The sequence below is a fragment of the Heliangelus exortis genome, chromosome 1 (genome assembly GCF_036169615.1).
Source record: "Heliangelus exortis chromosome 1, bHelExo1.hap1, whole genome shotgun sequence".
NCBI lineage: Eukaryota > Metazoa > Chordata > Aves > Apodiformes > Trochilidae > Heliangelus > Heliangelus exortis.
Window position 1 is genome coordinate 89,773,492 of NC_092422.1, and position 23,326 is coordinate 89,796,817.

A 23,326-nucleotide genomic window follows, 5' to 3' on the forward strand; every position below is an offset into this window, starting at 1 on the left:
TTCCCTACCAATTCCTTTTCTTCCTTCTCTGAAAAAACTGTGAAGCATATTTTTCATTCTTATTATATACAGTATAGATCACTGAGTTACCGGACACAAATTATTCCTGTGCTGTCTCAATAGACACTGAGTTTTAGCATGCATCTGAGTGAAATACCTGTATCTAGAGAGAAAGACTTCAAGTAAAAAGACATCACTACAAATCTAACAGTGTTTTTTAACCCGAATCACTTTTCTAGACGAAGTTAGCTCCCAAATGCTATTTAAGGAAACTGCATTCCATTGAAAAAGTGAAGTATTTAGCTAGCTACATTTTCGTGGCACCTCTTCTTGAACACAGAGTGTCAGAATTTTTGCATTTGGATGGCAGCCTATAGAGGATCTGGATTTCTCCCAAGGAAAAAAAAAAATTTAAGTTTTACTTCTTGCCTTTCCCTGGAGCTCCACATGCCTCCAGACATAGAAGAAAACACCAAACAAACAAAGAACACAACTACTTCTTGCCTTTCTCAAGATTCAAACAGTTGTTGCCTGGGGCCTTTTGCTACCAGTATCTTCTAAGAATACAAAGCTGAACACAGCATTATAAACCAAAGTTGTAGAATCCTCACTTGAAAATTGACCAATTGACTTTGGTATGAAACAGCTTCTTTTTCTGAGGAAAATCTCTCTTCTTCAGAAAAGAAGTCATGACAAGAACATCTTTACAGATACAATTTGTCAGAAGATGGAAGAAAAGAGAACTTTTGAAGAAATCCTACAGAAAAGGAACACAAAATTCTCCCCGGCTTTGTAAGAAGGGAGAAAAAGAAAAGTCCTGCAGCTCCAGGTCAGGAAAAGAAGTTAAATATATATACATTTAATGTATACAGAACAAAAGATAAAACAGCGTTTTCTTTGTCTTGACCAGAAGAAAAAAGCTTCTTCTTCCAAAGGGAAAGAAAAAAGGATTCTACTAGTCTTCCTTTAAGAACCAGTAAACAACAAGAGACTTACTAGCTCAATAAACATGGAACTAACAGCTGTGTATCTATACTAACAGATTCATCTGGGCTGAAGAAGGTTCCTAACACAGAACTACAATCCACAGTGTTCGTAGAACGTTAGAGCATTCATAGCATCCATTCCAACTAGCACTCTTCCCCAGTAACTCCTGGGAATGTGTGGCAGTCAGCATGTTCCAGGAATCCTTCCCAATAGGCAGCTTTCAGGCAGCCACCCAGTTTTACAGGCTAGGACAGTTAACTAGCACAGATGTGTGCTGTTCCATGTGATCAGCTTCAGTGACTGGGAACATTCAATTTACTACCAGGGAAGTGGGCTTTCTTGCATGTGAAATTTTATTCTTAGATCTCTTCTGACTGTGTCTGCTCTTGCAGTTCTCTTTCGGTGTACTTTACATAATAATGTCTTCTATTTATGTTGAGGAAATCTTCTAAATAGTAAAAATGCCAAAACAGAAATGGTTCAATTGTGAACACATCTTTTGTAAAATACTGGGGGGCAGAGAAAGAAGGGAGACATGTCAAAAGCTGTAGTCTAAAAAAGCCACTGCTTGCTTGAAAATTTTGACCTGAGGAATCTGTTCCTTTGCAAGGTGCTTGATTAGAAGAAGCCAGTGCTCTAATCAGACAACTGCAGAGTGAGATGAAAGGACAGGTACGATTACTTGATATTGAGTACCACCAAGTGCAAAACATATATGCAATGATCTTCACAAACCAGTCTAAACTGAAGCACACGAGACCACCTTATATTTTTTCAGTTATTTATCAGAGTCACATTAATACTAGAATCAAAGTATTTCTTCAAAATCTCTACATGCCAATTTTGAAAAACTCAGTTTTGGAGAAAACTCCAGAGATCTAAATATTTACCTCAAAAGACACAATAGCTTTTGTACAGCACCTTGTCAGATTAAGAAATACACTTAAACTACATACTATGGATACATCATTCTACTCAGGTAAGTCTCCAAGATTTATACAGCATTATAAAATAATCACTTAATTTTACACAGGAAGTTTTGAAATTTACAACCTAATATTAAGAAACAAGAGTAAATCAGTTAACAGATTACATTCTTACTTAACATATAGCCCACTTAAAGCATCATCTTAACATAAACATACAGAACACCACCTAAAACAAAGTTGTAAATGTATGTATGATGGGACATCTGTTGCTTTTCACAGACATTTTGTAAGACAAAAACTTTAGTAAGTGAAATATTTCAAAAGGCAAACTCACCCTTTCCTTCCAAGCTAGTACAAAGCCTCCATACTACTGGAAGGTACAAAACTTGGTAAATGTTTGTTTAATATATATAAATTTTTAAATAATCTGATCTAATATTCTATATCTACATGAAGATACTGCTAAACAGTTCTGTATTAAATCCACCTAAAAGAAGGATCTTACATACCTACCTACATTACTAGCAAGTCAGGACTCATATATTAATAAAAGTAAACATGATTTCACTGCAGTCTCTGTTCAAGCCATCTACGCATATTAACTGACCTTGGAAGAGCACAAAGATAGACTGAAGTCCTACTACAAATAAGCTATCATTTAAAAAAGAATCCATCAAAATATGGTTTTATTCATCCCAATTCTTAGGATTCCTCTGCCTATACATATTCATGGCTGCTGTCTATACATATTCATGTATTGCCAGAACCTCTGGAATGGTGAGACAGCCTGAGGAACTGCGGACTGTAACCACAGTATTACAATGCTGCTTCTCTCTTCAGATGCCTTATTGCCTTCATGTGTGTCCCCCAAAGAGGTAAGAATGATATCAATTTCACCTACCTTTGTGAACCTGATCCTTCTACTTCATTCCCTGGCAAAGCACAACAATTGATCCTTCCACATTCCATTTCAAAGGTAGTGCAAACAAAGTAGGCAAGCACACTCCAAGATAGCGGCCACAAATAGGCAAGATGTGTGAATATGTTAAGTCTCTTTGATGCTAGTAAAGACACTGTGAGACAAGCTAATAGTGTAGGGTGGTGTACTAAAGTTTAGGTGCATTCAATAAGGTAATAAAATAAAAGTCAAGAGGATGCAAAAAAGAAACCAGTTAGGTAAACCAGAACTAACCAGTACAAGTAGAACATAAAACTATGCTTGTATCCTTAGTGGTTTAAGGGACTCCCAATAAGCAATTTGTTAGAAAAACAGAGGCATAGATTTCGGGGTGGGAGGGACGGGAAGGCAGAGAAAATCAAGAAGATACCTCTCTTCTGTGCTGGGAACAGAACTGCTGCCACCTGTTCCACCTTTATAGCAAATATGTTCAACAGGTGTCTCTTATCTGCTATATACTAAAAGCTAGATCTTCGAAGATACCTAGGTACTAAACCCTTAACTCAGCAAAATGTTGACAGGAGTTAGGTGATGGGCCTCAGAAACATGGCTTCAGAATGTCACACTGGCTGATCAATGTATGTTGTGCTGTGTATTACCTACTGTTGACAGGATAACTGAAAGGTCAAAATTCCAAATTTGATTTGGAATGGTTTACCACCATTCATAAAAATAAATTATTCCTTTTTGCTCTCTAATCTAGTCATTGTCCAAAACATATCACCAAATAAGTATTTTTGAGTGTCAAGAACTGAAACACTCTCAGTTTTATGGTATTTTCCAAGTTATGTTCCTTAGTACAGAAGATTTTAACTAGACCCACTTAGTTTATGTCTGAACTGCACCTAGCAAAGTAAAACAGCTGACAAGTATGTCCTTAAGTGTTCTTACAGAAATATCAAAGCTAATAGGCATGGATAGTTGATACATATTAAGATATGGAAACTGTAGTAAAACCTGGGAAGAGGAATGCTTACTCACCTACATATAACTAGGCAAAAATCTCCACCATCAAGTCTTAGCATATCTTATGTTACTTTGACAAGGTGGTAATATATTGGCTTGGCATACCAGTTAGGCATCAAGCTAAAAGAATTCATGGTCAACAGTGTCTGAAATAGCACTTAATATAACCATATTAAAAAACACCCATTCAGGGATCAATTGAACAAAGAAACAGCAGGCTGGCTAGAAACAGAGAAATAACAGTTTTTAAGAATGCCCAGTTTCAACAAGATTTATGAACACAGTTCTTGCACTGCATCTACCTGATAAAAGTAGATGTCAATATGATTCCCACCAAGGAGTGTGAAGTACTAAGGACAGGCATCTAAAAGAGCCATCCTATTGCCTCTTTCTCTGTATCTTAAAACTGAACCCAAAAATATAACTGTTCAGTGATGGATAGAGAGGGCATTTACTACTGACTGCATGATTTATAAAACAGGATACCTCCTAGAAATGCTGATCCCCTTGCTTATGGATTCTACATAGGATATGCTGTGGAACTGAAGTGGTGCATGTTCATGTTAAGCCACTGTTATCTTTATTAGTGCCAGGACTGGCCAAAACTGATTAATTTAATGAATTGTGTCTCCACAGATAGAAAATCCACATGCAGCTATTGCTGTGTGCAGTGAAACATTTGCATGCTAGGATGTACTTCAGGAATCCAAGACTTTGGAGGTAATTCTTAGAAAGGAGTAAAGGGCAAGCCCCTGAGCTAGTGTTGCCTGTAACTAAGTTCAAGGGAAGAAACTTCCTCTAGATGTAAACCAGTGGCCTTCCCCCAAGAAGCATAAGGCCAAGATTCACTTCAAAGCCTATCCCCACTCCTGACTTCACCCAACAACCTCCCAACCCAGGCAAGCAGCATCACTCTGTGAATGCAGTTTGCTACAAAAAACACAGGGAACAGCAAAATAGCTGTCTGCTATACAACATGATGGATGTCAGAAATGCTCACCATAGCAAACACCTGAGCCAGTGAGTCAACATGATGTAGCACAATGCTGAGACTGTATTAGCAGCTCTAAATGCAGTCTAGCCATCCCATTACTGTGCTACCCAAGAGAACCTTCCTTTTCATTCACAGGCTGAACACTGACACTACATGGGCTTCTTCATCAGTGCTGCTCATTTGATGTATTTGTGGTGTTATATTCGCGGTAGACCTTAGGCATAACTCAGTGGACTGACCAATAATCTGGAAATGTACAATGGTTTTTATAATGGTTAAGATTGCAATTCTTAATCAGAATTTGAATTTTTTGTTAAAAATCAGATTTTTCTCAAAACTCAGTGAGTCTTTGTTATTGGAAACAGGAAACAGAAATAAATTTCAACCTCACAATATACCTTCTGGAGTTCTACTGTTCATTAAAAAGAACACGTCCTCATCACTTTATACTTTGCTGAAAGTTAGCTAGAAGAAGTTTTTAAAAGAGGACCACATAAATCGGGATACAATATTAATAGAAATTACTTTTCCAAAACATTAAAACTACAGATGTGTATCTTCAAGATACTTCTACTTCAAGCATTATGCAGCATTGCTTTTGAAAGAACAAAGCTTCTCTAAATCTCCTATCTCATGGCACCCTGAGCTGACAACTTGGCTGCAGTGGCTGGAGATCTGCAATCCCCTCCCCTCCTTGCCATCCTGAAGATACAATCTTCTGTTGACTACTACCAGCCAATGCCCCTGTGAGCCCCACTGAGCACTCTTACAAACAGGCCAGGAAAGAGTATTCCAATTACTCTTGCTGCAAAATACAAATGAAACTTCCAGATATGAAGACACCAGGCTACATTTCCATGTCAAAACCCTGGACCAGGATACTGTTGTCACTTGTTTTTTCCTAGATGAGGACTGTGGCTTAAAACCTAAATCTTCATTATAAAAGGTACTAAGCAATTTTGGAGGAGGGGAAAAAAAAAAAAAATCCCTTTTCCTCTAAATAGGCAACTTCTTTTTTAAATATGGATGTGTGAATCTAACTTTAGCTGTCCAGGTTTTCATATTTCTGATCCCAAATACAGAAAGTAGAGCATTAATCTAGTCTCTTGACTTCAAGGTTATTATTCATTGAGGTCAATGACTCCATCTCTGAAAAGCAGAACTTCCACTTTCAGTATGATAACTGTTGCCCTTCAGTAAGCAACTGTGTTCAACTTGTTCCTGATGGCTTTCTCACAGCTGCTGACAAAAAAAAACCTAACAACCAGAAAGACAGCACCAACAACCCCTGCAAAGGGAGTTATCTATGTAAAAATAGTGGTTAACCAAAGAAGCATTCCTATTCATGCAAAGTGCTTATTAGATACCTATATTTAAAACTTCCACTACTAATGAGCAACCCTGTCTCTTACGTTATTTTCTTGGTATCTTCTGTTTATGTTAAACTTCTGTTTATCTGCACAGCCAAAACCTGAATAACCAACAAAAACTGCCTGTAATGATACAGTCAAATATGTGAACAAGTTACTGACAGGCAGCATAAGTCTAATTGGAATGAAAGCCACCAATGAGAACTAAACCAGAACTAGTCCATACCATGCATACTTCAATGTGGAATTAGCACACAGGCCAAATGTTTGCTTCTTCACAACCAAGTTCTGGTGTTATGCCAAGAGCATACATCTCACAAAAGACACTCCAGGTATGCAATTACTTCAGTGGAATCATAGATAGTCATCATTTCCACAGGAAGATATAGGTAAGAGATAAAAAGATGGTGCCCCAGTAAGTTTCTGGAATTCCCTGGTAAAACTTCAAGTAGCTCTCAACAAACTAGTCCAAAGGTGTATTAGTAGATCTGGTATAATGTAATACAGATGAACCCCAAGATACAAAGCAGCAATGCTGGACACAGTTTTTTCTGGCTACAGAGTAACAGTGGGGGTTTTTTGCTTTGTTTGTTTTTTAGCTACTGACACATATATAAACATTCTTCAAAATAGCTACAGGCTCAATGAAATCAGTAGCTAAAATATTAGGAATACAAGACATGAGAGACATGGCCCAATTCTAAATTTTCATTCTATTCTTACATAAAACTAATGCCTGAACACTTGCAAGGCTATGAACTCAATCTAATCCAAGAATTTCCCAGAAGTCTTTAGTCTGCTTTTGTTATATTTTAATAAGTAAAGCAGTTGGGAAACAAAACAAAAAAAAAAAAAAACACAAAAACAAAAACAAAAACCAACAAGCAAAACAAACAAACAAAAACCCACCACCACCCAAGATTATTGAGCTTAAATACACTATTTTTACATCTTATAGCACTTGCTTGGTTCTTGACATCTCTGGTGCATTCAATATATTTTCACAAAGAAGAGAAAAATTTGATACAGCTACTATTTTTATCTGTTTTTTACTTCAAATCGACCCATGAAAATGTGGGTGTGTTAAAAAAAATAAAGTTAAGATACAATGAATTCTACCGCACAATTAAAGATAAAATAACTACCCTGCACTTCTTTTAATGAATTTACATGATCAAAACTCTGGATCAATTTACACAAGCATAAGAATTGGACAAAACCACTGTAGTATTTATATACTCTATTTAAGACATAACTGATAACAGTTACCCTGTTTCCATGCTGCCTTTAGTATGCAGAAATGTCCAATGGTCTTGTACAACATTTAAATCCAGAAGAGAGATCTGTTGCGTTTTAATACTAAATGCATCATCATCAAAAAACAGTTCAGAACACGCAGGGTCTTTCTCCTTCCCTTCGGCTTTCAAGAACAATACTTCAACAGTAACTGTTACCAGTTAATCTCTTCTGAGAGGATCAGTATGTGGTGTTAAGGAATGGATCCTTCTGGAACTTGTACTTTTGTTTTAGTAGATCTATACTAGTCCCTTACACTTTCAACTAGGATATAAATCCTTCTCTTACAAAGGTTAAGAAACTACAAGAAGCTTTAAATTCTTCAAAATCTTAAAGATCAGACAACTAATTATTTTTAGTTACACCTTCCTAGGCTGCAGCTAACTTGAAAAACCAAAACCTAACTTTAAAAGTTCTTTGTTATAAAACTCATCTCTTTTTATAAGGCAGAGAGGAAGAAAAGAGGAAGAAAAAAGTAACAGCTAACCACACTGTTATACTCACTTAACAGGTGTGGGCAAGACATAGCAACACCTTTGAAAACATGAACTTTTAAACACAAGTTGACTCCTCACTTCTAGGTACAGAATACAAACCCAAAGCTGATGCTACTTACACCATAAAAAGCAAACCTTTGGTAGTATGATTATCAGCATAGTAACCACAACCATCATTGTAGTAGTATCATTGGCACTTATGACTTCTTACTTTCAGAAAATGTCCTGGAGTGACTAAGTTTCAAAGTACAAATTTAAAAGAAATTCACATTCTGAAAATATTTTTTTATCACTAGCCACATTTTAAGGCATTAAGTGTTATCGCAACACGCATTTTTAATGCAAAAGTATGTCTGAAACATAAAATTAGCTTTTCCTATAATGAGCTGGATCTCCAGCTTTGCTTTTTTCAGGGTGTTTTGCAGAAAGCACTATCCTATAAAATCTATGAATCAACAAGAGTAACAAAAAGCAACTACTGCAAATCTTTCAGTCCTCCAAACGGTATTTTAAAGAGTCCTTCTCTATCTGTATCCTACATATCAGAGGTGCTAAGAATAGGAAAAAATATAAAATCAGACATGCTGCATGTTTGCTTTCCTGGTTAATCAAACTGGAAAATAAGGTTCGTTTCTTCCCATTTTCTATTGTTTAAAGCAGTGGATCTTAATACATTCCTGTATTTTCAGCTTAAGTGGTAATCAAAAATTTCAGTATTCCAAGTTTGAAAAGCAAAAAAAATCCTCTTCCTCAAAAGGACTGTTTCCCCCAGTTACACCGTGGTTAGTTTTAGGGTTTTATAGTAGGTCTATTTCCAGTGAAGTGAAAATTATAACAAAGAACTTATTTACCCAATAGAACCTTTCATCCTTTAACCAAAGGTAGCTTAGACATTACAGGGCGTCTCAGATCAGTCACCCTCAGAAGCCAAGCTGTATTGAAACTGCAAAAGTATCATCCTCAATAACCACAAGACCTTTCAATTTCTGGCCTGAGCTCTCGCTAGCTACTTTGATCAGCAATCATATGACTCTTGCTGCTACTGCATTACAAAATAATTACAACACATTTTTTCATTTTAAGGTATGTGAATCGTGTTTATTCTCAGAATCTCAGTATACTAATACTGGCTCTCCTAATAAACAGAGAACTGCCAATAAATTGTACTTGTCTAAATTCCAACTTATATGACACATCAGAAGTCTGAAAATTCTTTGTCAAGGTACCATTGTTTTTCACTCTCTATTTATTATGGAACTTGTAAATAACAGATTTGGGCTTTAGAAGATAGAATTTCTACCTAAAATTCAAAACCTTGTATACATTTCTATTCTTTAAGCTCGTAATTCTGCAAGCCCACCATCATCAGAAATCATGACCAAAACTGAAAGTGCTTGAGTTTAAAAATCAGATTAATGCAATACAATATGAAACTTAATTTTCTCAAATAGTGTAAGATACACAAGGTACTATTTCATAGTATTATCTTTCCTTTCTGTTGTGGGATGAATGCTTCTAAAGCTTTCAAACCACTTTCTCAATATTTCAGTTGGGCTGTATCTACACTGCAACAACAAATGACCTACAATGTTAACAATTGCAATGACTGACTACTAGACAGAGCTCCACAAATTTGACAGGAGATAGAAAGATTTAGTTTTGAGACTTTAAATGCTATTCCTCCAGATTTATATATTTAAAACCAAATAAATATAACTTCAGAATATTTTTTCTTTCTCCTCATCTTTGCTGCACCTAATTTTAGAATTCTTCAGACCCAGTTTTACTTGAGCTATCAACATACAACTTACAAACATTCAACTGAAATGAACGAATGTTTAGTTTTCATAGAACCAAATATGCACTCACAGCATCTTGGCCTTAATCCAACATACTCCATGTAAATATACCCTCTAAAGCTGTTTATGCATGAACAGCTGATGCAACTGAAAACTGTCAATCAGGAGATGATCTGCATGCATACATAAATCTATCTAGCTTTTTTTCCAATCCCAAGGATTCATGGGTTTTAAAGCTGAACAAGCAAATGAAAGATGTCTTATGTGTACTTCACTATTATAGGCCTCAAAACATAAGTCATAGAAGTGTTCATTGCTTTAAAAAGGGCATAAGGAACTATAACAATACTCACCTACAACTCCGATTTTATTCTACTTCTGCTGACTGCTATTTTTATGTCAAAGTGTTAACCATATTTCCAGTAAAAATAAGCTATTTAATCTGCAAACAGACTTGCAGCTTACAGTATTTTTAATTAGCAAAAACCAGAAGAATGTCCTTAAAATATATATATCAACTTTAAGAACATTTAGTAACTTTCCAAGATCTTCAAAGATCATACCCTCAGTACTTGAGACATTTTACAGTTACTGGACATAATCATGTAATAAAGAATAACAAACTCCTAGCTATTATCACAGAATCATAGAATCATAGAATCCTAGGGGTTGGAAGGGACCTCGAAAGATCATCTAGTCCAACCCCCCCTGCCAGAGCAGGGCCCCCTAGAGTACATCACACAGGAACGTGTCCAGGCGGGTTTTGAATGTCTCCAGTGAAGGAGACTCCACAACCCCCCTGGGCAGCCTGTTCCAGGGCTCTGTCACCCTTACAGTAAAAAAATTTTTTCGGATATTCAACTTGAACCTCCTATGCTCCAATTTACACCCATTACCCCTTGTCCTATCACTGGTCACCACTGAGAAAAGCCTAACTATTACTTTGTTATGCTCCTTTTCAGATGGATCTGTAGCATTTCTTTAAAAGACAGTTAATGAATGAAATGGGTGTCACTAAACAGGTGACATACATCTATCTATTGACAAGCAGGGGTATTAAAAGGAGGTAGTAGCAAACAAGACCAGACTAAAAGCAGTACCTGTAGTTTGCATCTTTAAAAGCAAATCCTCATTTTTGCACAAAGCTTTGGAAACAGTACTTCCAAATTCCAAAGTATTCCCATTTTCTTTCTGGACAGTTGCAAAATAGTTTCAAAGATTTCAGAATTCCACAGGTTCTTATATTTTCTACTAAGGTTGGAATAGCACATGTTGAGGGTAAAGAGCATGGAAGTGAAAGAAAAAGTAGATCAAGAACATCAAGGATTTTCCCTTCCAAAAGCCCTTGAAAATAAAATCACCTGTATGCATCGTCTTCTTTCAAGTCTCATATCATCCTGCGGGGGTGTGGGGGACAGGGGAGTCCAGCAGCAAACACTGCAAAATGAAGAAAAAAAAATAAGTAAATGTAAATGCAAACTAATAAGATACCTAAAAACCTGTAAACCTCTATTCTGCTAGATCCACACAGTGCTTAGAGTTCAGTCCTAGCTCTAAGGTGTAACCAGAGCTAAACCAAGAAAGTTTCCAACAGACAAAGTAGGGGTAGCATTGAGATGATTGTCTTCCACTATCATCTATTGTTTGAGAAACATGATCTAAGTGTTGAGATTTTAGGATTAACTTAAATTCCAGCTGTTCATTGAACAATTCTGAAAATTAAGGCCACCCTAAAAGGCTCTTCTCACACCTGCAAAACTGAAATTATTGATAGTTACTCAACTTTGCAAAGCCCTTAAATTTGTGCAATTTTACAGAAAGTCAGAACACCACTTATAAAACACAACTTAAGTTCCAAGGGATTTTACTAAATCAACAAACTAAACACACATAAATTCATAAATGTAGTTTTCTTCTCCTATCTCACACGAAATTGAATCAGGTTCCCTTTGCATTAAATTGAAATATGCTCAGACAAATAAAATTACAACTTTGTACAAACCACAGGAATATAAAAGACATGAACTTCTAGGAAGAAATCTCTATAAAAAGTTAAAAAGAACTGTGGGAATGTGCCAAAAAGACCCCCCGACCCAAACCAACCAAAGCACAAAGTCAACAAGTAACCAGCCAGCCTTTGGTCAAAATATTTTTCAAGTATTTGCTTTTCACTTGCTCTTCAATGAAATATTGTTGGTAATTACAACTTACGAAAATATCAAACCATCTACAAATTACTAAGCATTTTAGAGAACCTAACAGTCAAAATGTCAAATCTAGATTTATTACTATTTCAACACCTCCTGGTACATGTAACTCCAAGAAAGTGTTTCTACCCTAAAAGGCATTTAGATACTGCAATTTGAGCAAGAAAAGTTGCAGCTCACTCCATTTTTTTTCTTCTTTAAGCACTACATATACCCTAAGCCCAGCTAGCTTTTCTGCCACTACACTGGCTTCCTTGTGCCACAGAAACCTCACACACAAACACACACAAAGGGGTGTTAGGAAGACGATGAACAATTAGTTATGTGATACATGTAGGAATATATATTGCAGTGGTTGTATGGTTATTTTATGAGCAAGTGAATTCTTCTTGTCATGCCTTTGAAAGACAGAGGGGACAAACCAAAACTGGCCACCATCCCACATTTAACAGCCTTAGTTTTTGACTCTTGAAGTTCCAGAGAGACCTAGAATGCTGCTGTCACATTCACAGTCGCCATGAACTTGGCAAGGCTGATAAATACTGAGTAAGGCTTCTCAAGATCCTACAAACTAGGCACTCTCATGCCTAAATCTCTTCAGCATGGATAGAAGATTCGGCCTTGTACATATTTGCAATGCGTATAGACACAGTGTCCCACACTGAGCTCAGTCCCACTAAACCCAGCACAGGCAGTCACTTCTGTTCAAAAACAAGAAAAAAAGGAAGAGCAACCTCTTCTTTACACTAAATAGTCTCTGGTTTTAAACAAGCAAGAGAGGTTCTAAAGCACTATGTATGTATGTCCAGCCTACATGGCTATGTTAAGGCTACAGAGCTATAGTCCCACTTTTGAATGCTCTCTCTGGCTAAGATACTTTTTTTGTTTGTTTTTTAATTGCAGCATGTGTGGACACTTAAGATTATAGAAAACCTTTTCCAGTAGTAGCTTCCAGGACTGAAAGTATCGTTCTTTTGTCTTTAACAGCTAGCACCTCAAATACAGCAGGGATCACCTCCCATTTATATGAGTACAAGACCAACTTCAGTACTAAGCTAGTTTAGTTCAAACTATTAACAAACTTAGTTTAAGCAACGCTAGCTGATTTCCAGCCACAACAGATTGTAGAGCATTCATAATTGTCTTCTGCCAGTTCTAAAATGTGAATGGTAAGCTCCAAAAGCAGCACACTAGCACATCTCCAGTGCTTTACAACAGGCTGATGTTTTATCAAACTGTCTGCAAAGCTAGCAACTCACTGCACTGTCGTGGGCAACTGAGTGTCAGCTCTGTCCCAAAAATTAAGAAGAGAAAAATCAATTGGTAAGAACATATTACCCAATAAACACACAAACTATCAAGGTATAGCTACAGAACTTGAAATCACACAGTTAATTTTGCAACAGCAACTTCATACATATGGGAAGCTATGCTTTTTGCTGACTGGAGATTAATCTAGAATATTTTAAGATCACTTGTAATACTAACTCTAAAAGTATTTATCTTGCTAAAAAAGAGAAACTAAACAGGAAAGGTAACACACAGATCTGAATTAGTTTAGAATTTAGAAGATTAAGTTCGAGCTGCCAGCAGTAAGAAGGAGCTATAGCTACATCAGCAAAGTTATTAACAGTTTATTAACAGGGAAACAACACATCCATCAACTTCATAGCTACCCAGCAAAACACACCCATCACAAACCAATTAATTTCTTCTGTCCAACCATTATAACATTCTGGAGAACTGGACAAATAGTATGGAATTAAGAGCCAGGGTGGAAAGGCTGCTGTCTTGTATTCCAAGAAGGGATCCACAACATAAAAATTTATTTTAAAACATCAGCAGAGAACAAAGACAATGAGTTACTATGACTGTAACAGTATAACACACATACAGCAGAAAAGAGCAACATAGAAAACTTTTTTTTTTAATTGATATAACCAATCGCATATAGTAGCTGCTGGGGTAACACATAAAAGTCAGTAACTGAGTGTCTTCTGTTGTGCCTCTGCATTGCTAAGTTCTTAAAACCAGAAGGCCTTTCACTCAGCCAGTACAAAGGTTTCCTGGTTTAGATAATAAATTGGTAAGAGAAGAAAGAACAAATCCCACTCATCACACAATCTGTGAGATCATTTCTAGAAGAATTCCCTTACTAACAACATTTACTGGGCTTCAAGAACCCAGTTTGTTCTACTTAGTGGTACAGAACACAGGTTAACGATTGAAAATAAAGGAGTAGAGAGGAAGGAAGAGATGACAAAAAAAACAGATTGAAAAGCAAATTATTGAAAGTGCTATAGGAAAAAAAAAGAGTTAACATCTTTAATTTAAACAGATAGAAGTTCTTATAAATTACCTACATATGAAGCTACCATGCCAAAACTTTACTTCATTCTTTTCTTTCCTATTTTAATTACTGTTGCTTTCTACTCATCATCTTTCCTACCCAAACAATGCTCCTCTGATCTCCTCAAAACAGAGATATGCAAAACACAAATGGGATTACCTATCCAAAGCCACTCCACATTCATTAATAATTTCAAGTATAGAGTTCAGCTTTACCATGAAATGTTTTGCTAAATAAGCAAAAAAAACTTATGAGCATATTTTATCCTGGATTATACTCCACCATATTAGAAAGATGGTGACTGAGAAGCAAAGTTTTCGTGTGTCTCTAACTTTTCCTTACCCCATAAGCCTCGTTCACCTGTTTGCCCTCTTTGAGGACTAATGCTTTAGTCCACTGCATTGCTTCAAAGCATCCACACCTTCCTTCCTTCAAAACACCTGATACCCAACTTATGTCAACAAGTTCATTGTCAATGGAATTTGGTTTATGAGCACCTGTACTTCTAAAAACCTAAAAGCTGAAATGCAAAAACATTATTAACATCTCTATGAAGACGTTTCATTATCCTCCCCATCTTGCTTTCTGGAATTTACTTGGGCATCAATCAGATGGTGAGTTTTTTCAAATGGTGACAATTATATTACATCTGAACACAGTAGGAAGCCAGGTCAGCTGAATCGAGATGCACCAGCGCAGTAAGAGTATTTTTTTTTAAATTGTATTATTTCATAAACTTAAGAATGTATGTAATTGATAGGATATGTTGCATAACTAGTCCAGCAAATAAGAGTATGTAGAGAGAAAAGGTTCTGTCCAATTCTATCCCATGCAAGTTTGCTAAGTGCTAAAGGCTATCTAACTATCATAAACACCTTTAAAGAAAGGCTACATTTTCACAACAATTTTGCTTTAATCTCAAGCATATGTTAAGATTTCTTCTCATAACAAATAAATAAGATTTTTTCAGAATATCATTCAAAAGCATGAATTAAAAGTCTGTGAAGGTTTTTTTATATTTTACTAATTAAATACTTTGTATATACATCTATTTTCCTTATTTGGTATCACTATAAGATTTAATATGGCACCTTTAGTGAAAAAAATTAAAAGATTCTACAAACTAATCACAACAAAGCTCTGGAAGTTTTTCCTTGATGAAAAGGTTATTTTGCAATTTCTAAAGTTATACTCGTGAAGTACCAGAGAAATCTCTGCTTATCTCATGACTACACACACAGAGTTGTCAGAGATGAACATAATTCAGGTCACTGACCTTCGATAAACGCAGGCGGGCCTGTTGCTAGCAACATAAAATATAAATACTTACTTAGAAGCAATTTATTTCTTTACTAGGAAAATTATCCTGACACAGGCACCATTAAATTGAGATTATGAATATGCTGGAATATAATGGATCTAGACATATATAAATCTATACAATAGCAATTACTTAGGCTGTTGTTTTTGTGCCTCCAAACAGCCTACTCTGAAACCACGCATGGACAACCAGTGACGTTGCCTGATATAAGACTGAGCGAAAGACTGGCCAAATACACCAGATTTTGGTGTATTATTTTAATAATTGCATAAGAAAATGTGAAGTAAGACGAATACTACCAGAATTTTAAATAAAGCAATGGGTCTCATAGGGTCCTAGCAAAAGTCATCTTCCAAGCCTAGTGCCCAGAATTCATAAATCACTGTTCTTACAGCACCTAGCAGATACAGTGTCTTTCATTACTAGGTAAAATTCCTTGCGTTTAGATGTACAAATTAGCATACATCTGAAAACAGAATACACACACATGTTTTTCTATTTAGAACCGCTAAATGCGATGGTACAGGTAAGAAATAATTTACAAGAATGAAAAGAAAAAAGAGGAAAAAATCAAACTACATAAAAGCAGGTATGGTTTCAGCATGAAAGCCCAATAAAACCCTCCACTCTTATGGACACCTGCATGCTTCTAGATCTGACAGTAAAGAGTCGATTTGCTAAGCATATACTCAAATAGTAAGTTTGGGTGCTAAGCAAAATACGAGTAATTCATGATTAGCATCATATTTAGTATGTTCCCAAAAAAAGTCATAGATCCCTGTCCCTAGGCTTCAATGCTTTGGTGCTACAGAAAATCTATTAGCTGGATGTTTTCACTGAAATAATCAGCAATTACACTATACTTAGGCTTTAAAATACATAATTCAGTAAGAGAAAATAATATACCTTTCTTCAGTTTAGTTTGTGTATTCAACAGACTTATGAGCATACTCACCTTCATACATCAGTTTATCCCATGTTTAAGAAAGTGAACGTTAAAATTTTGGGAAGATGGCATTTTTTTACCTGACTGGCTTTCATGTCAGGGTGAAAAAGATAACTAGCAAAACTGAGTTACACAAGACTTCACCAATACATTCATCCTGAGAACTTGTATTATACTTAGTACTCCAAATGAATTTTAAATCAACACTGCTAAACTAGAATACTATATTAGTTTCTAGATCATTATTTTGAAATGCTTATGAAACAACTGCATCTAAAACAAAACATGCTTTATCACAATTTTAGTTGTCTACTGTAGGACTGTTTTCAATGTTTCAAAAAGTACTAATTCATCTGAGAAGAACACACTGTGAATGACTAGCTTTGCTTTTATGCTAAATTTACATGTGATGCAAGAACCCATCCTATAGTGTGAAAGCCTGTATAAACAGCTTTACTGAAATCACAAAGTTTCTCACCCAAATTCAAATCAGGCACAAGCACAACTATGCTTAAAGTTGAGTAAAAATTTCTTTTCAGCAGCAGTACCACTTAAGCAACCTGTATCCTTTCCATCACTACCTGCTTGTCTGAGACAGTGCTACTATTACAGGGTCACTCAAATTTCATTGGGGAACTAACCCAGTTGAAAAAGTGGGGAGCAGAAGAAAGAGACCACTACTTTTTATCCCATATCAGTTATCTGATCTGGTCCACAGCAGCCTGGCAGCAGGAACAAATAACTGGGACAAAAAGGGGTTTCTTAGGCCAGTATTAGTGTCAAAATACTAAACATGGAATTGCACCTAATTTTATCATAGGAGGACCTACAATGGTGTCACACCGGTATTAATTTAATAAGACTTCAGAGAACAGCCTGAGTCTCTGAAATATCTGACTAATAACATACGATTTTTTAAACCTATCCTTTTTATGAAAAGAAATACGTAACTTCTAAAAAATGTAGCACTTTATTTGTATATGAAGAAATTGTACAGTCTAAAACTTCTGCCTCACCCATACAGCCAGACAACTCAGGATTTGTTTTTCTGAATATTTGTTTGTTCTTGTGAACTCCAGAATAAAGCTTATGGTTTCAGGAAGAATTAAACTGATGCACTGAGAGAGGGAGAGCGACAGGCCCCACACTTACACTAATATAAAAGTTCAAACACTTCAGAATTTTTAGATAACTTACATATGCTTCTTTTCTTACTCAGTGACTAAAAATGTTAATTTCAGAAGCACAAACCTAAAATATTTTTCAGTATACTGACTATATAAGGAACCACAAATTAGAGGGGGCAGTGGTTATTTTTACCGCCCACTTAATAGTGTCAAGGAAAACAGATGTAGTTATGTTTTAACAGTTTTGGAACAGCAAATTCACGCCACTGTATTTACATTCTCCTTTCTCACCCAAAACTGGCAAAAAGATGCTACAGCAGGAGTTGCTCATCTCCTGCAATATCAGCTAAAACATTCACAACTGTTGGATGGCACCGAACACTTAGAACCAAGTATTTCCTGCTCTATGGTTAATGGCCTTACTGAGTATAAATGCGATTAAGGAGTTCCATTTATATGATCCTTGAAAATAATTCCACTTCAAATTCACGTAACCATGATGACAACAGAATTCCAGGAAATGGAAGGATATTTATGAAACCCAGTATTTTTTCTTTATTCCTATATTATCTTAAAAAAACAGATGTATGTAACAACCTAATCCTTTTTCATGTTAACACATGCACTCTACATATTACTTCCTTAAAAAGTGACATTTGATAAGCAACTATAATTTTTCTAAAAAATAAGAGTCATTTTAGTGAAGATGTTAACCATAAACTAAACAGTAGCATGCAAATAAAGTCTTATTTCAAAGCAGAATATCCATGAGGGCTATGAAATATTTTATATTCAGTAATTTGCTCTCACAGTTCTGATATGCTTTTGAAAACTGATATTTTTCTATATGTTCTCAAAAGGATTTCTTTCATTTACAAAACCTGTTTCTGTTCCTTGTGGTTGGGAAAAGAACCTTAAAAATGCAAAGCTAAATACACACCATTATATATTTACATTCATCAGCTTAGAACCTTAGGCCTAAGAAGTCTCTAGAGAGTATAACCTTCCTACTTCCTTATTTTTTTCAGCCATAAAGCAAGCAAGCAAACAAAGAATTAAAGGAACACCCAAGATCTCCACAGAAAGCAGCCAAATATCACATAATTTATAGGTCTATACTACAAACGTGATACTACTACAGCTTACTATTCTTCCAATTTAGTGGTCACTATCTACTACTTCCATTCTCTGTTGTACTCTTTATTTACAAAATAGACTTGACTTCTCAAGAGACCAAAAGAGATGGTCAGAGAGTACTCAGATGCAGCTACTTCAGCTTTTTAATCCTAGAGCAGAGTTGGGACAGTACTTGTAGTGCTCTCCAGACAAGTGATGTGTACTAAAATGCTTTCACTTCTCAACAACTGCAAGAGCTCAGAGCCACATTATACATACATAAACACACACGCAATACATATATATGAGAGGTAAGGGCAGTTGTTCTCCTCTGCAAACACAAGCTTTTTTAACAGCACTATCTTTATGCTGAGGAAAATGTAAAATCTTTTTTCTCAATAGGCAAAACCAACAGTTTCTGTGCAAAAGTTTGCTAAAATGGCTTTAAAAAAATGTTATTCCAAGAAATGGAAGAAAATGAAATGGGCATCTGAATGGTTAAGTACTTTCACAGCTACTAGGGTTTTCTGAGAATACTATGACACATGCAAGAGACTTCAGACTTCTCAGTGACCCATCCTTATCAAATTCAGATGCTACTGGGTTTTGACATCATAACCATTCCCTTGTTCTAACTGTATGCTTTTGCTTTTCCTCTTTTAATTCAACCCTGAAGCATGACAAATTCCCTATCAAACAGCAATGCATATGTAACAGGAACCAAAAGTTAATAAACACCTAGGTTAGCATCATGTTTCAGTAAGCACTACTGTAACAAAATTTATGAAAAACAGAGAGGATATAAAATCTTACCCAGACTGCAACAAACTCAGTTACAAAAACACCTCATACAGATTCCAGGAAGTTATGTGTAGAGCTGTAGACCTATGTCTAAATAAAATAAGATTACTTCTTCCATTTCAACTTTGGCAGCAGATACTTCCAACATTACTTTCAAAGACAATGTAAAGTTACATATTTCAAGTATAACACCTTAGACATTCATTTTCCAGATACAGCAGTACCTTCAATCTTGAAGGTTTCCAAAATACTTTAATACACGGCGACACGCACACCTACAGTCTTCCAAATTAAAACAACCAAAGCAATCAACCATGCAACTGTACATACATACATACTGTATACATTGGCTAGGTCTGTAATAAATGGTGCTTATTTCTAAGACTTCAGGTAAGTGGCTTGTTTTAGCCATACATTAGTTTGTGTGCCTTTTAAAATACCTTTAGACCTTTTCAAACATGCCATGGATTAACTGCTGTTTAATTGATTCCCATATGACAGCAACCACTGACAACTGCAATATCATAATCTTTGATTTTCATTATTCAGGAAACAGGTTGGATAGGCATACACAGTTAGGAACTTGATGGTCATATGCCCAAGTCTTAAACCAGACTTCAGCCCAAAAATCCCTATGCCTTCTACCACAGCAGATACTGACATGAGTTCTTTATGGTAATGGAAAAGTACTGCTGATACCCTTTCAACTTCAACACAATAAATCAGATTAAACTGTCCAAGATTCAGTTTAGGCTGAAAAACTGAAGCTTGTCTATTTTGACACTGTATTTAAAGAACTAAATAAAAATACTTAGTTCTCAAACATCAGGATTTTCTAATGCATCCATCAGGCTCCAACCACTCAGATGGGTTTTTCTGGGGACACTTGTTAAGAACTGTTTCTGAGTCACTACATCTAGAACTAGACAGAAACCTTCTGTAAAACAAAACAAAAAACAAACCAAAACAAAACAAAAAAAACCAAACAAAACACCACAAAACCCACACAGAACTTAACTATCTATGAGATAGTCAAGTAAGTCTTTCTAACAGGACTTAAGTCACAACATCATTCTGATGGTAAATGTACCAGTCACAAGAAATTATATATATTATAATTAGTATATCTAAAGCACAATCATTTAAGAAGCCTTCCGTGGAAGATGGTCTCAGGTCTATGCTTTCCCCTTTTTCTTATTCCACAGAAATAGACAAGACACAGTCTTATCATCAGGTGACGATTTTTATGCAGCACAAGTTCATGGGCTTCACATTTCTATCAAAATAGTCCAAATCAGTACTTAAAAAATAGGGTACACAATGCCTCTCCAGAAAAGGAGGAAGGGACAGTTTGACAGGAGCAATCAAAGCAGTTTTATCTCACAAATGGCTATTCCTAAAAGTAACACTAAGCACTGTTCAAAGTGGAAGAATACTTTTTTTTCCCCCCATTTGCACAACTCAAGAGTTCCAGTGTATTGTTACTTTTCTTTCTACATATCCCAAGCATAATAATAAATAAAGTGGAATACAGAACAGCTATGCAAATGTAGTAAACAAGGACACAGCCACAACTTAAGTTTGCTTAGAGAACTCAGATTTGCCTTTTCATTATATGTATCAATGTTAAAAGGTCCTCGAAAGGAGTGCAATGGTATAAGCAAGATGTTGAGGTCCTGGAGTATGTCCAGAGAACAGTTATGAGGGTGGTGAGGGGTTTGGAGGGCATGTCATGCAAGGAGCAACTGAGGGAACTGGGGTTGATTAGTCTGAAGAGAAGGCTCAGGGGTGATCTTATTGCACTCTACAACTACTTGAAGGGAAGCTGTAGAGAGGCTGGTGTGGTCTCTTCTCCCAAGTAAATAGTGATAGGACAAGAGGAAGTGTGTTTAAGTTATGCCAGGGGACATCTAGGTTAGATATTAGGAAAAATTTCTTTACTGAAAGAGTGGTGAGGCATTGGAATGGGCTGCCAAGGGAGGTGGTGGAGTTGCCATGCCTGGAGCATTCAAGAAGTGTTTAGATGTGGTACTTCAGGATATAGTTTAGTGGTTGTGGTAGCTGGATTATAGTTGGACTTGATCTTTAAGGTCTTTTCAGCCTTTATGATTCTATGATTTTAGGATATTGACAAAGTAACTGGGACCCTAAGATGACAGATGGGAAAGAGAGTTTAAAATCTGTTTAAAGAAAAAGAGGACGAAGACCTTATTTCTAAAACTATGCACAACACAAGTGCTCTTCCAGGTCTCTGTAACCTGGAAAACAAAAACCAAGCTCCAGCTTTTGCCAGACATGTCAGTACAGAAACTCCACATTGAAAAATCTCGTTCAGCATGCTTTTAAACAGCAGTTCATATGAAGTTCAATACCTTTGAAAATTGACAGTGGTCAAGTTCAGCCTACATTACTACAATATGCATATAGAGTTGATGGTGAATAAACTAAGTTGTTTCATTACAATAAGAATTCTCAGTGTGCAGTTCCCCAAAAGTGTAAGCTAATTTAGATTTTGCTGCTGTGTTCCCACCCACATCCCTTCTTGCCCTTAACCACTCAGTGAAGGCTCATCGCTTGCACCACGTCTGGCACCTGCCCCAGTCTCAGTGAGTCAGTTCTGCAATTTAGCATGATGCAAAACGTTCACCGTTTTTGATCAGTTTTCTGCTGACTCTGCACAGCTCCAAAGCCTGAGTCTGACTTTCAGCTTAAAAATCTACACAGTAAATAAGAACCTAATTGTTCTTTTTAGTGTGTGCATGCAGCTAACACATTTCCATTCTGCATAATACTTCTCAATTACAGAGAAGTTTATTTGTATTTTTGTACAGTCTTTGATGTCCTGGACCTTTGAAACTGGCAGTTTGTAGGTCAGGGCCAGAAGTCCAAATACTTACTGATACTGGAAGTGAGGTGGCCATACAAGACTCTGCTGGGGTAATAAATAGGATATTCTGCTCACTCAGAGAGAACCTCATTGCGTTAGATGTTGTGCAACACAATAAAATGGTGATCCTTGCCTAAAAAGCCCACTATCTAAACAGATCATGTTTGTCCAGAGAAAGACAGAAGAGCTGACACAATTTAGCCATCTATAAGATTTGCTGTATAGGCTAAGAATACAATACAAGAGAAGTAAAGAACAACCTAAGTAAACAATTGCCAGTAGGTCTTGCCAAACTGCCACAGAGCACACCTTGAAGCCCACAGCTAACATCTGGTTGGATATTATTAGGAATAGACCCCACCTCTACTTCAAGAACATAAGTGAAATGTTTACAGGCTTTTCTATATATAGTTTGTGTCTGTCATAATAGTTGACATTAAAAAAAATGAAGAAATTAATTTAACCAGACATGTCAACTACAAACTTCTCTGATACTGAAAAGCAAGACAAACAAAAAAGACCTTTTTATCACAGTAAAAACCAGCATCTTTATCATTCAGATCTCACTGTCCCAGCCTAAGTATATAGAAAGACTAATTCAGCCTCAGGTTGACCAGTGTAATAGCAGGAGAAAAATCTGAATTCTAAAGCACAAATACTTCTATTTTGGATTACTGCAGCAAACACATAAGGAATGGTATTTCTATTATCTTAGGAGTTCCCAGTTTAGAGGGCTAAGGAAAAACCCTGATCAAAATTCAAGGCACCTCTAGCA

At 36.2% G+C, this 23,326-nt stretch overlaps 1 protein-coding gene across 2 annotated transcripts in view; it reads right to left on the reverse strand.

Annotated features, from left to right (window-relative positions):
• The window catches only part of DYRK1A (dual specificity tyrosine phosphorylation regulated kinase 1A), an 85,612-nt gene that overhangs the window by 43,929 nt on the left and 18,357 nt on the right, over positions 1-23,326 (reverse strand). For both annotated transcript variants that reach the window (XM_071753168.1, XM_071753159.1), the window contains exon 2: positions 11,158-11,233. In XM_071753168.1, the coding sequence (XP_071609269.1) occupies positions 11,158-11,167 (10 nt within the window). In that variant the 5' untranslated portion in view covers positions 11,168-11,233. The remainder of the gene's footprint in view (positions 1-11,157; positions 11,234-23,326) is intronic.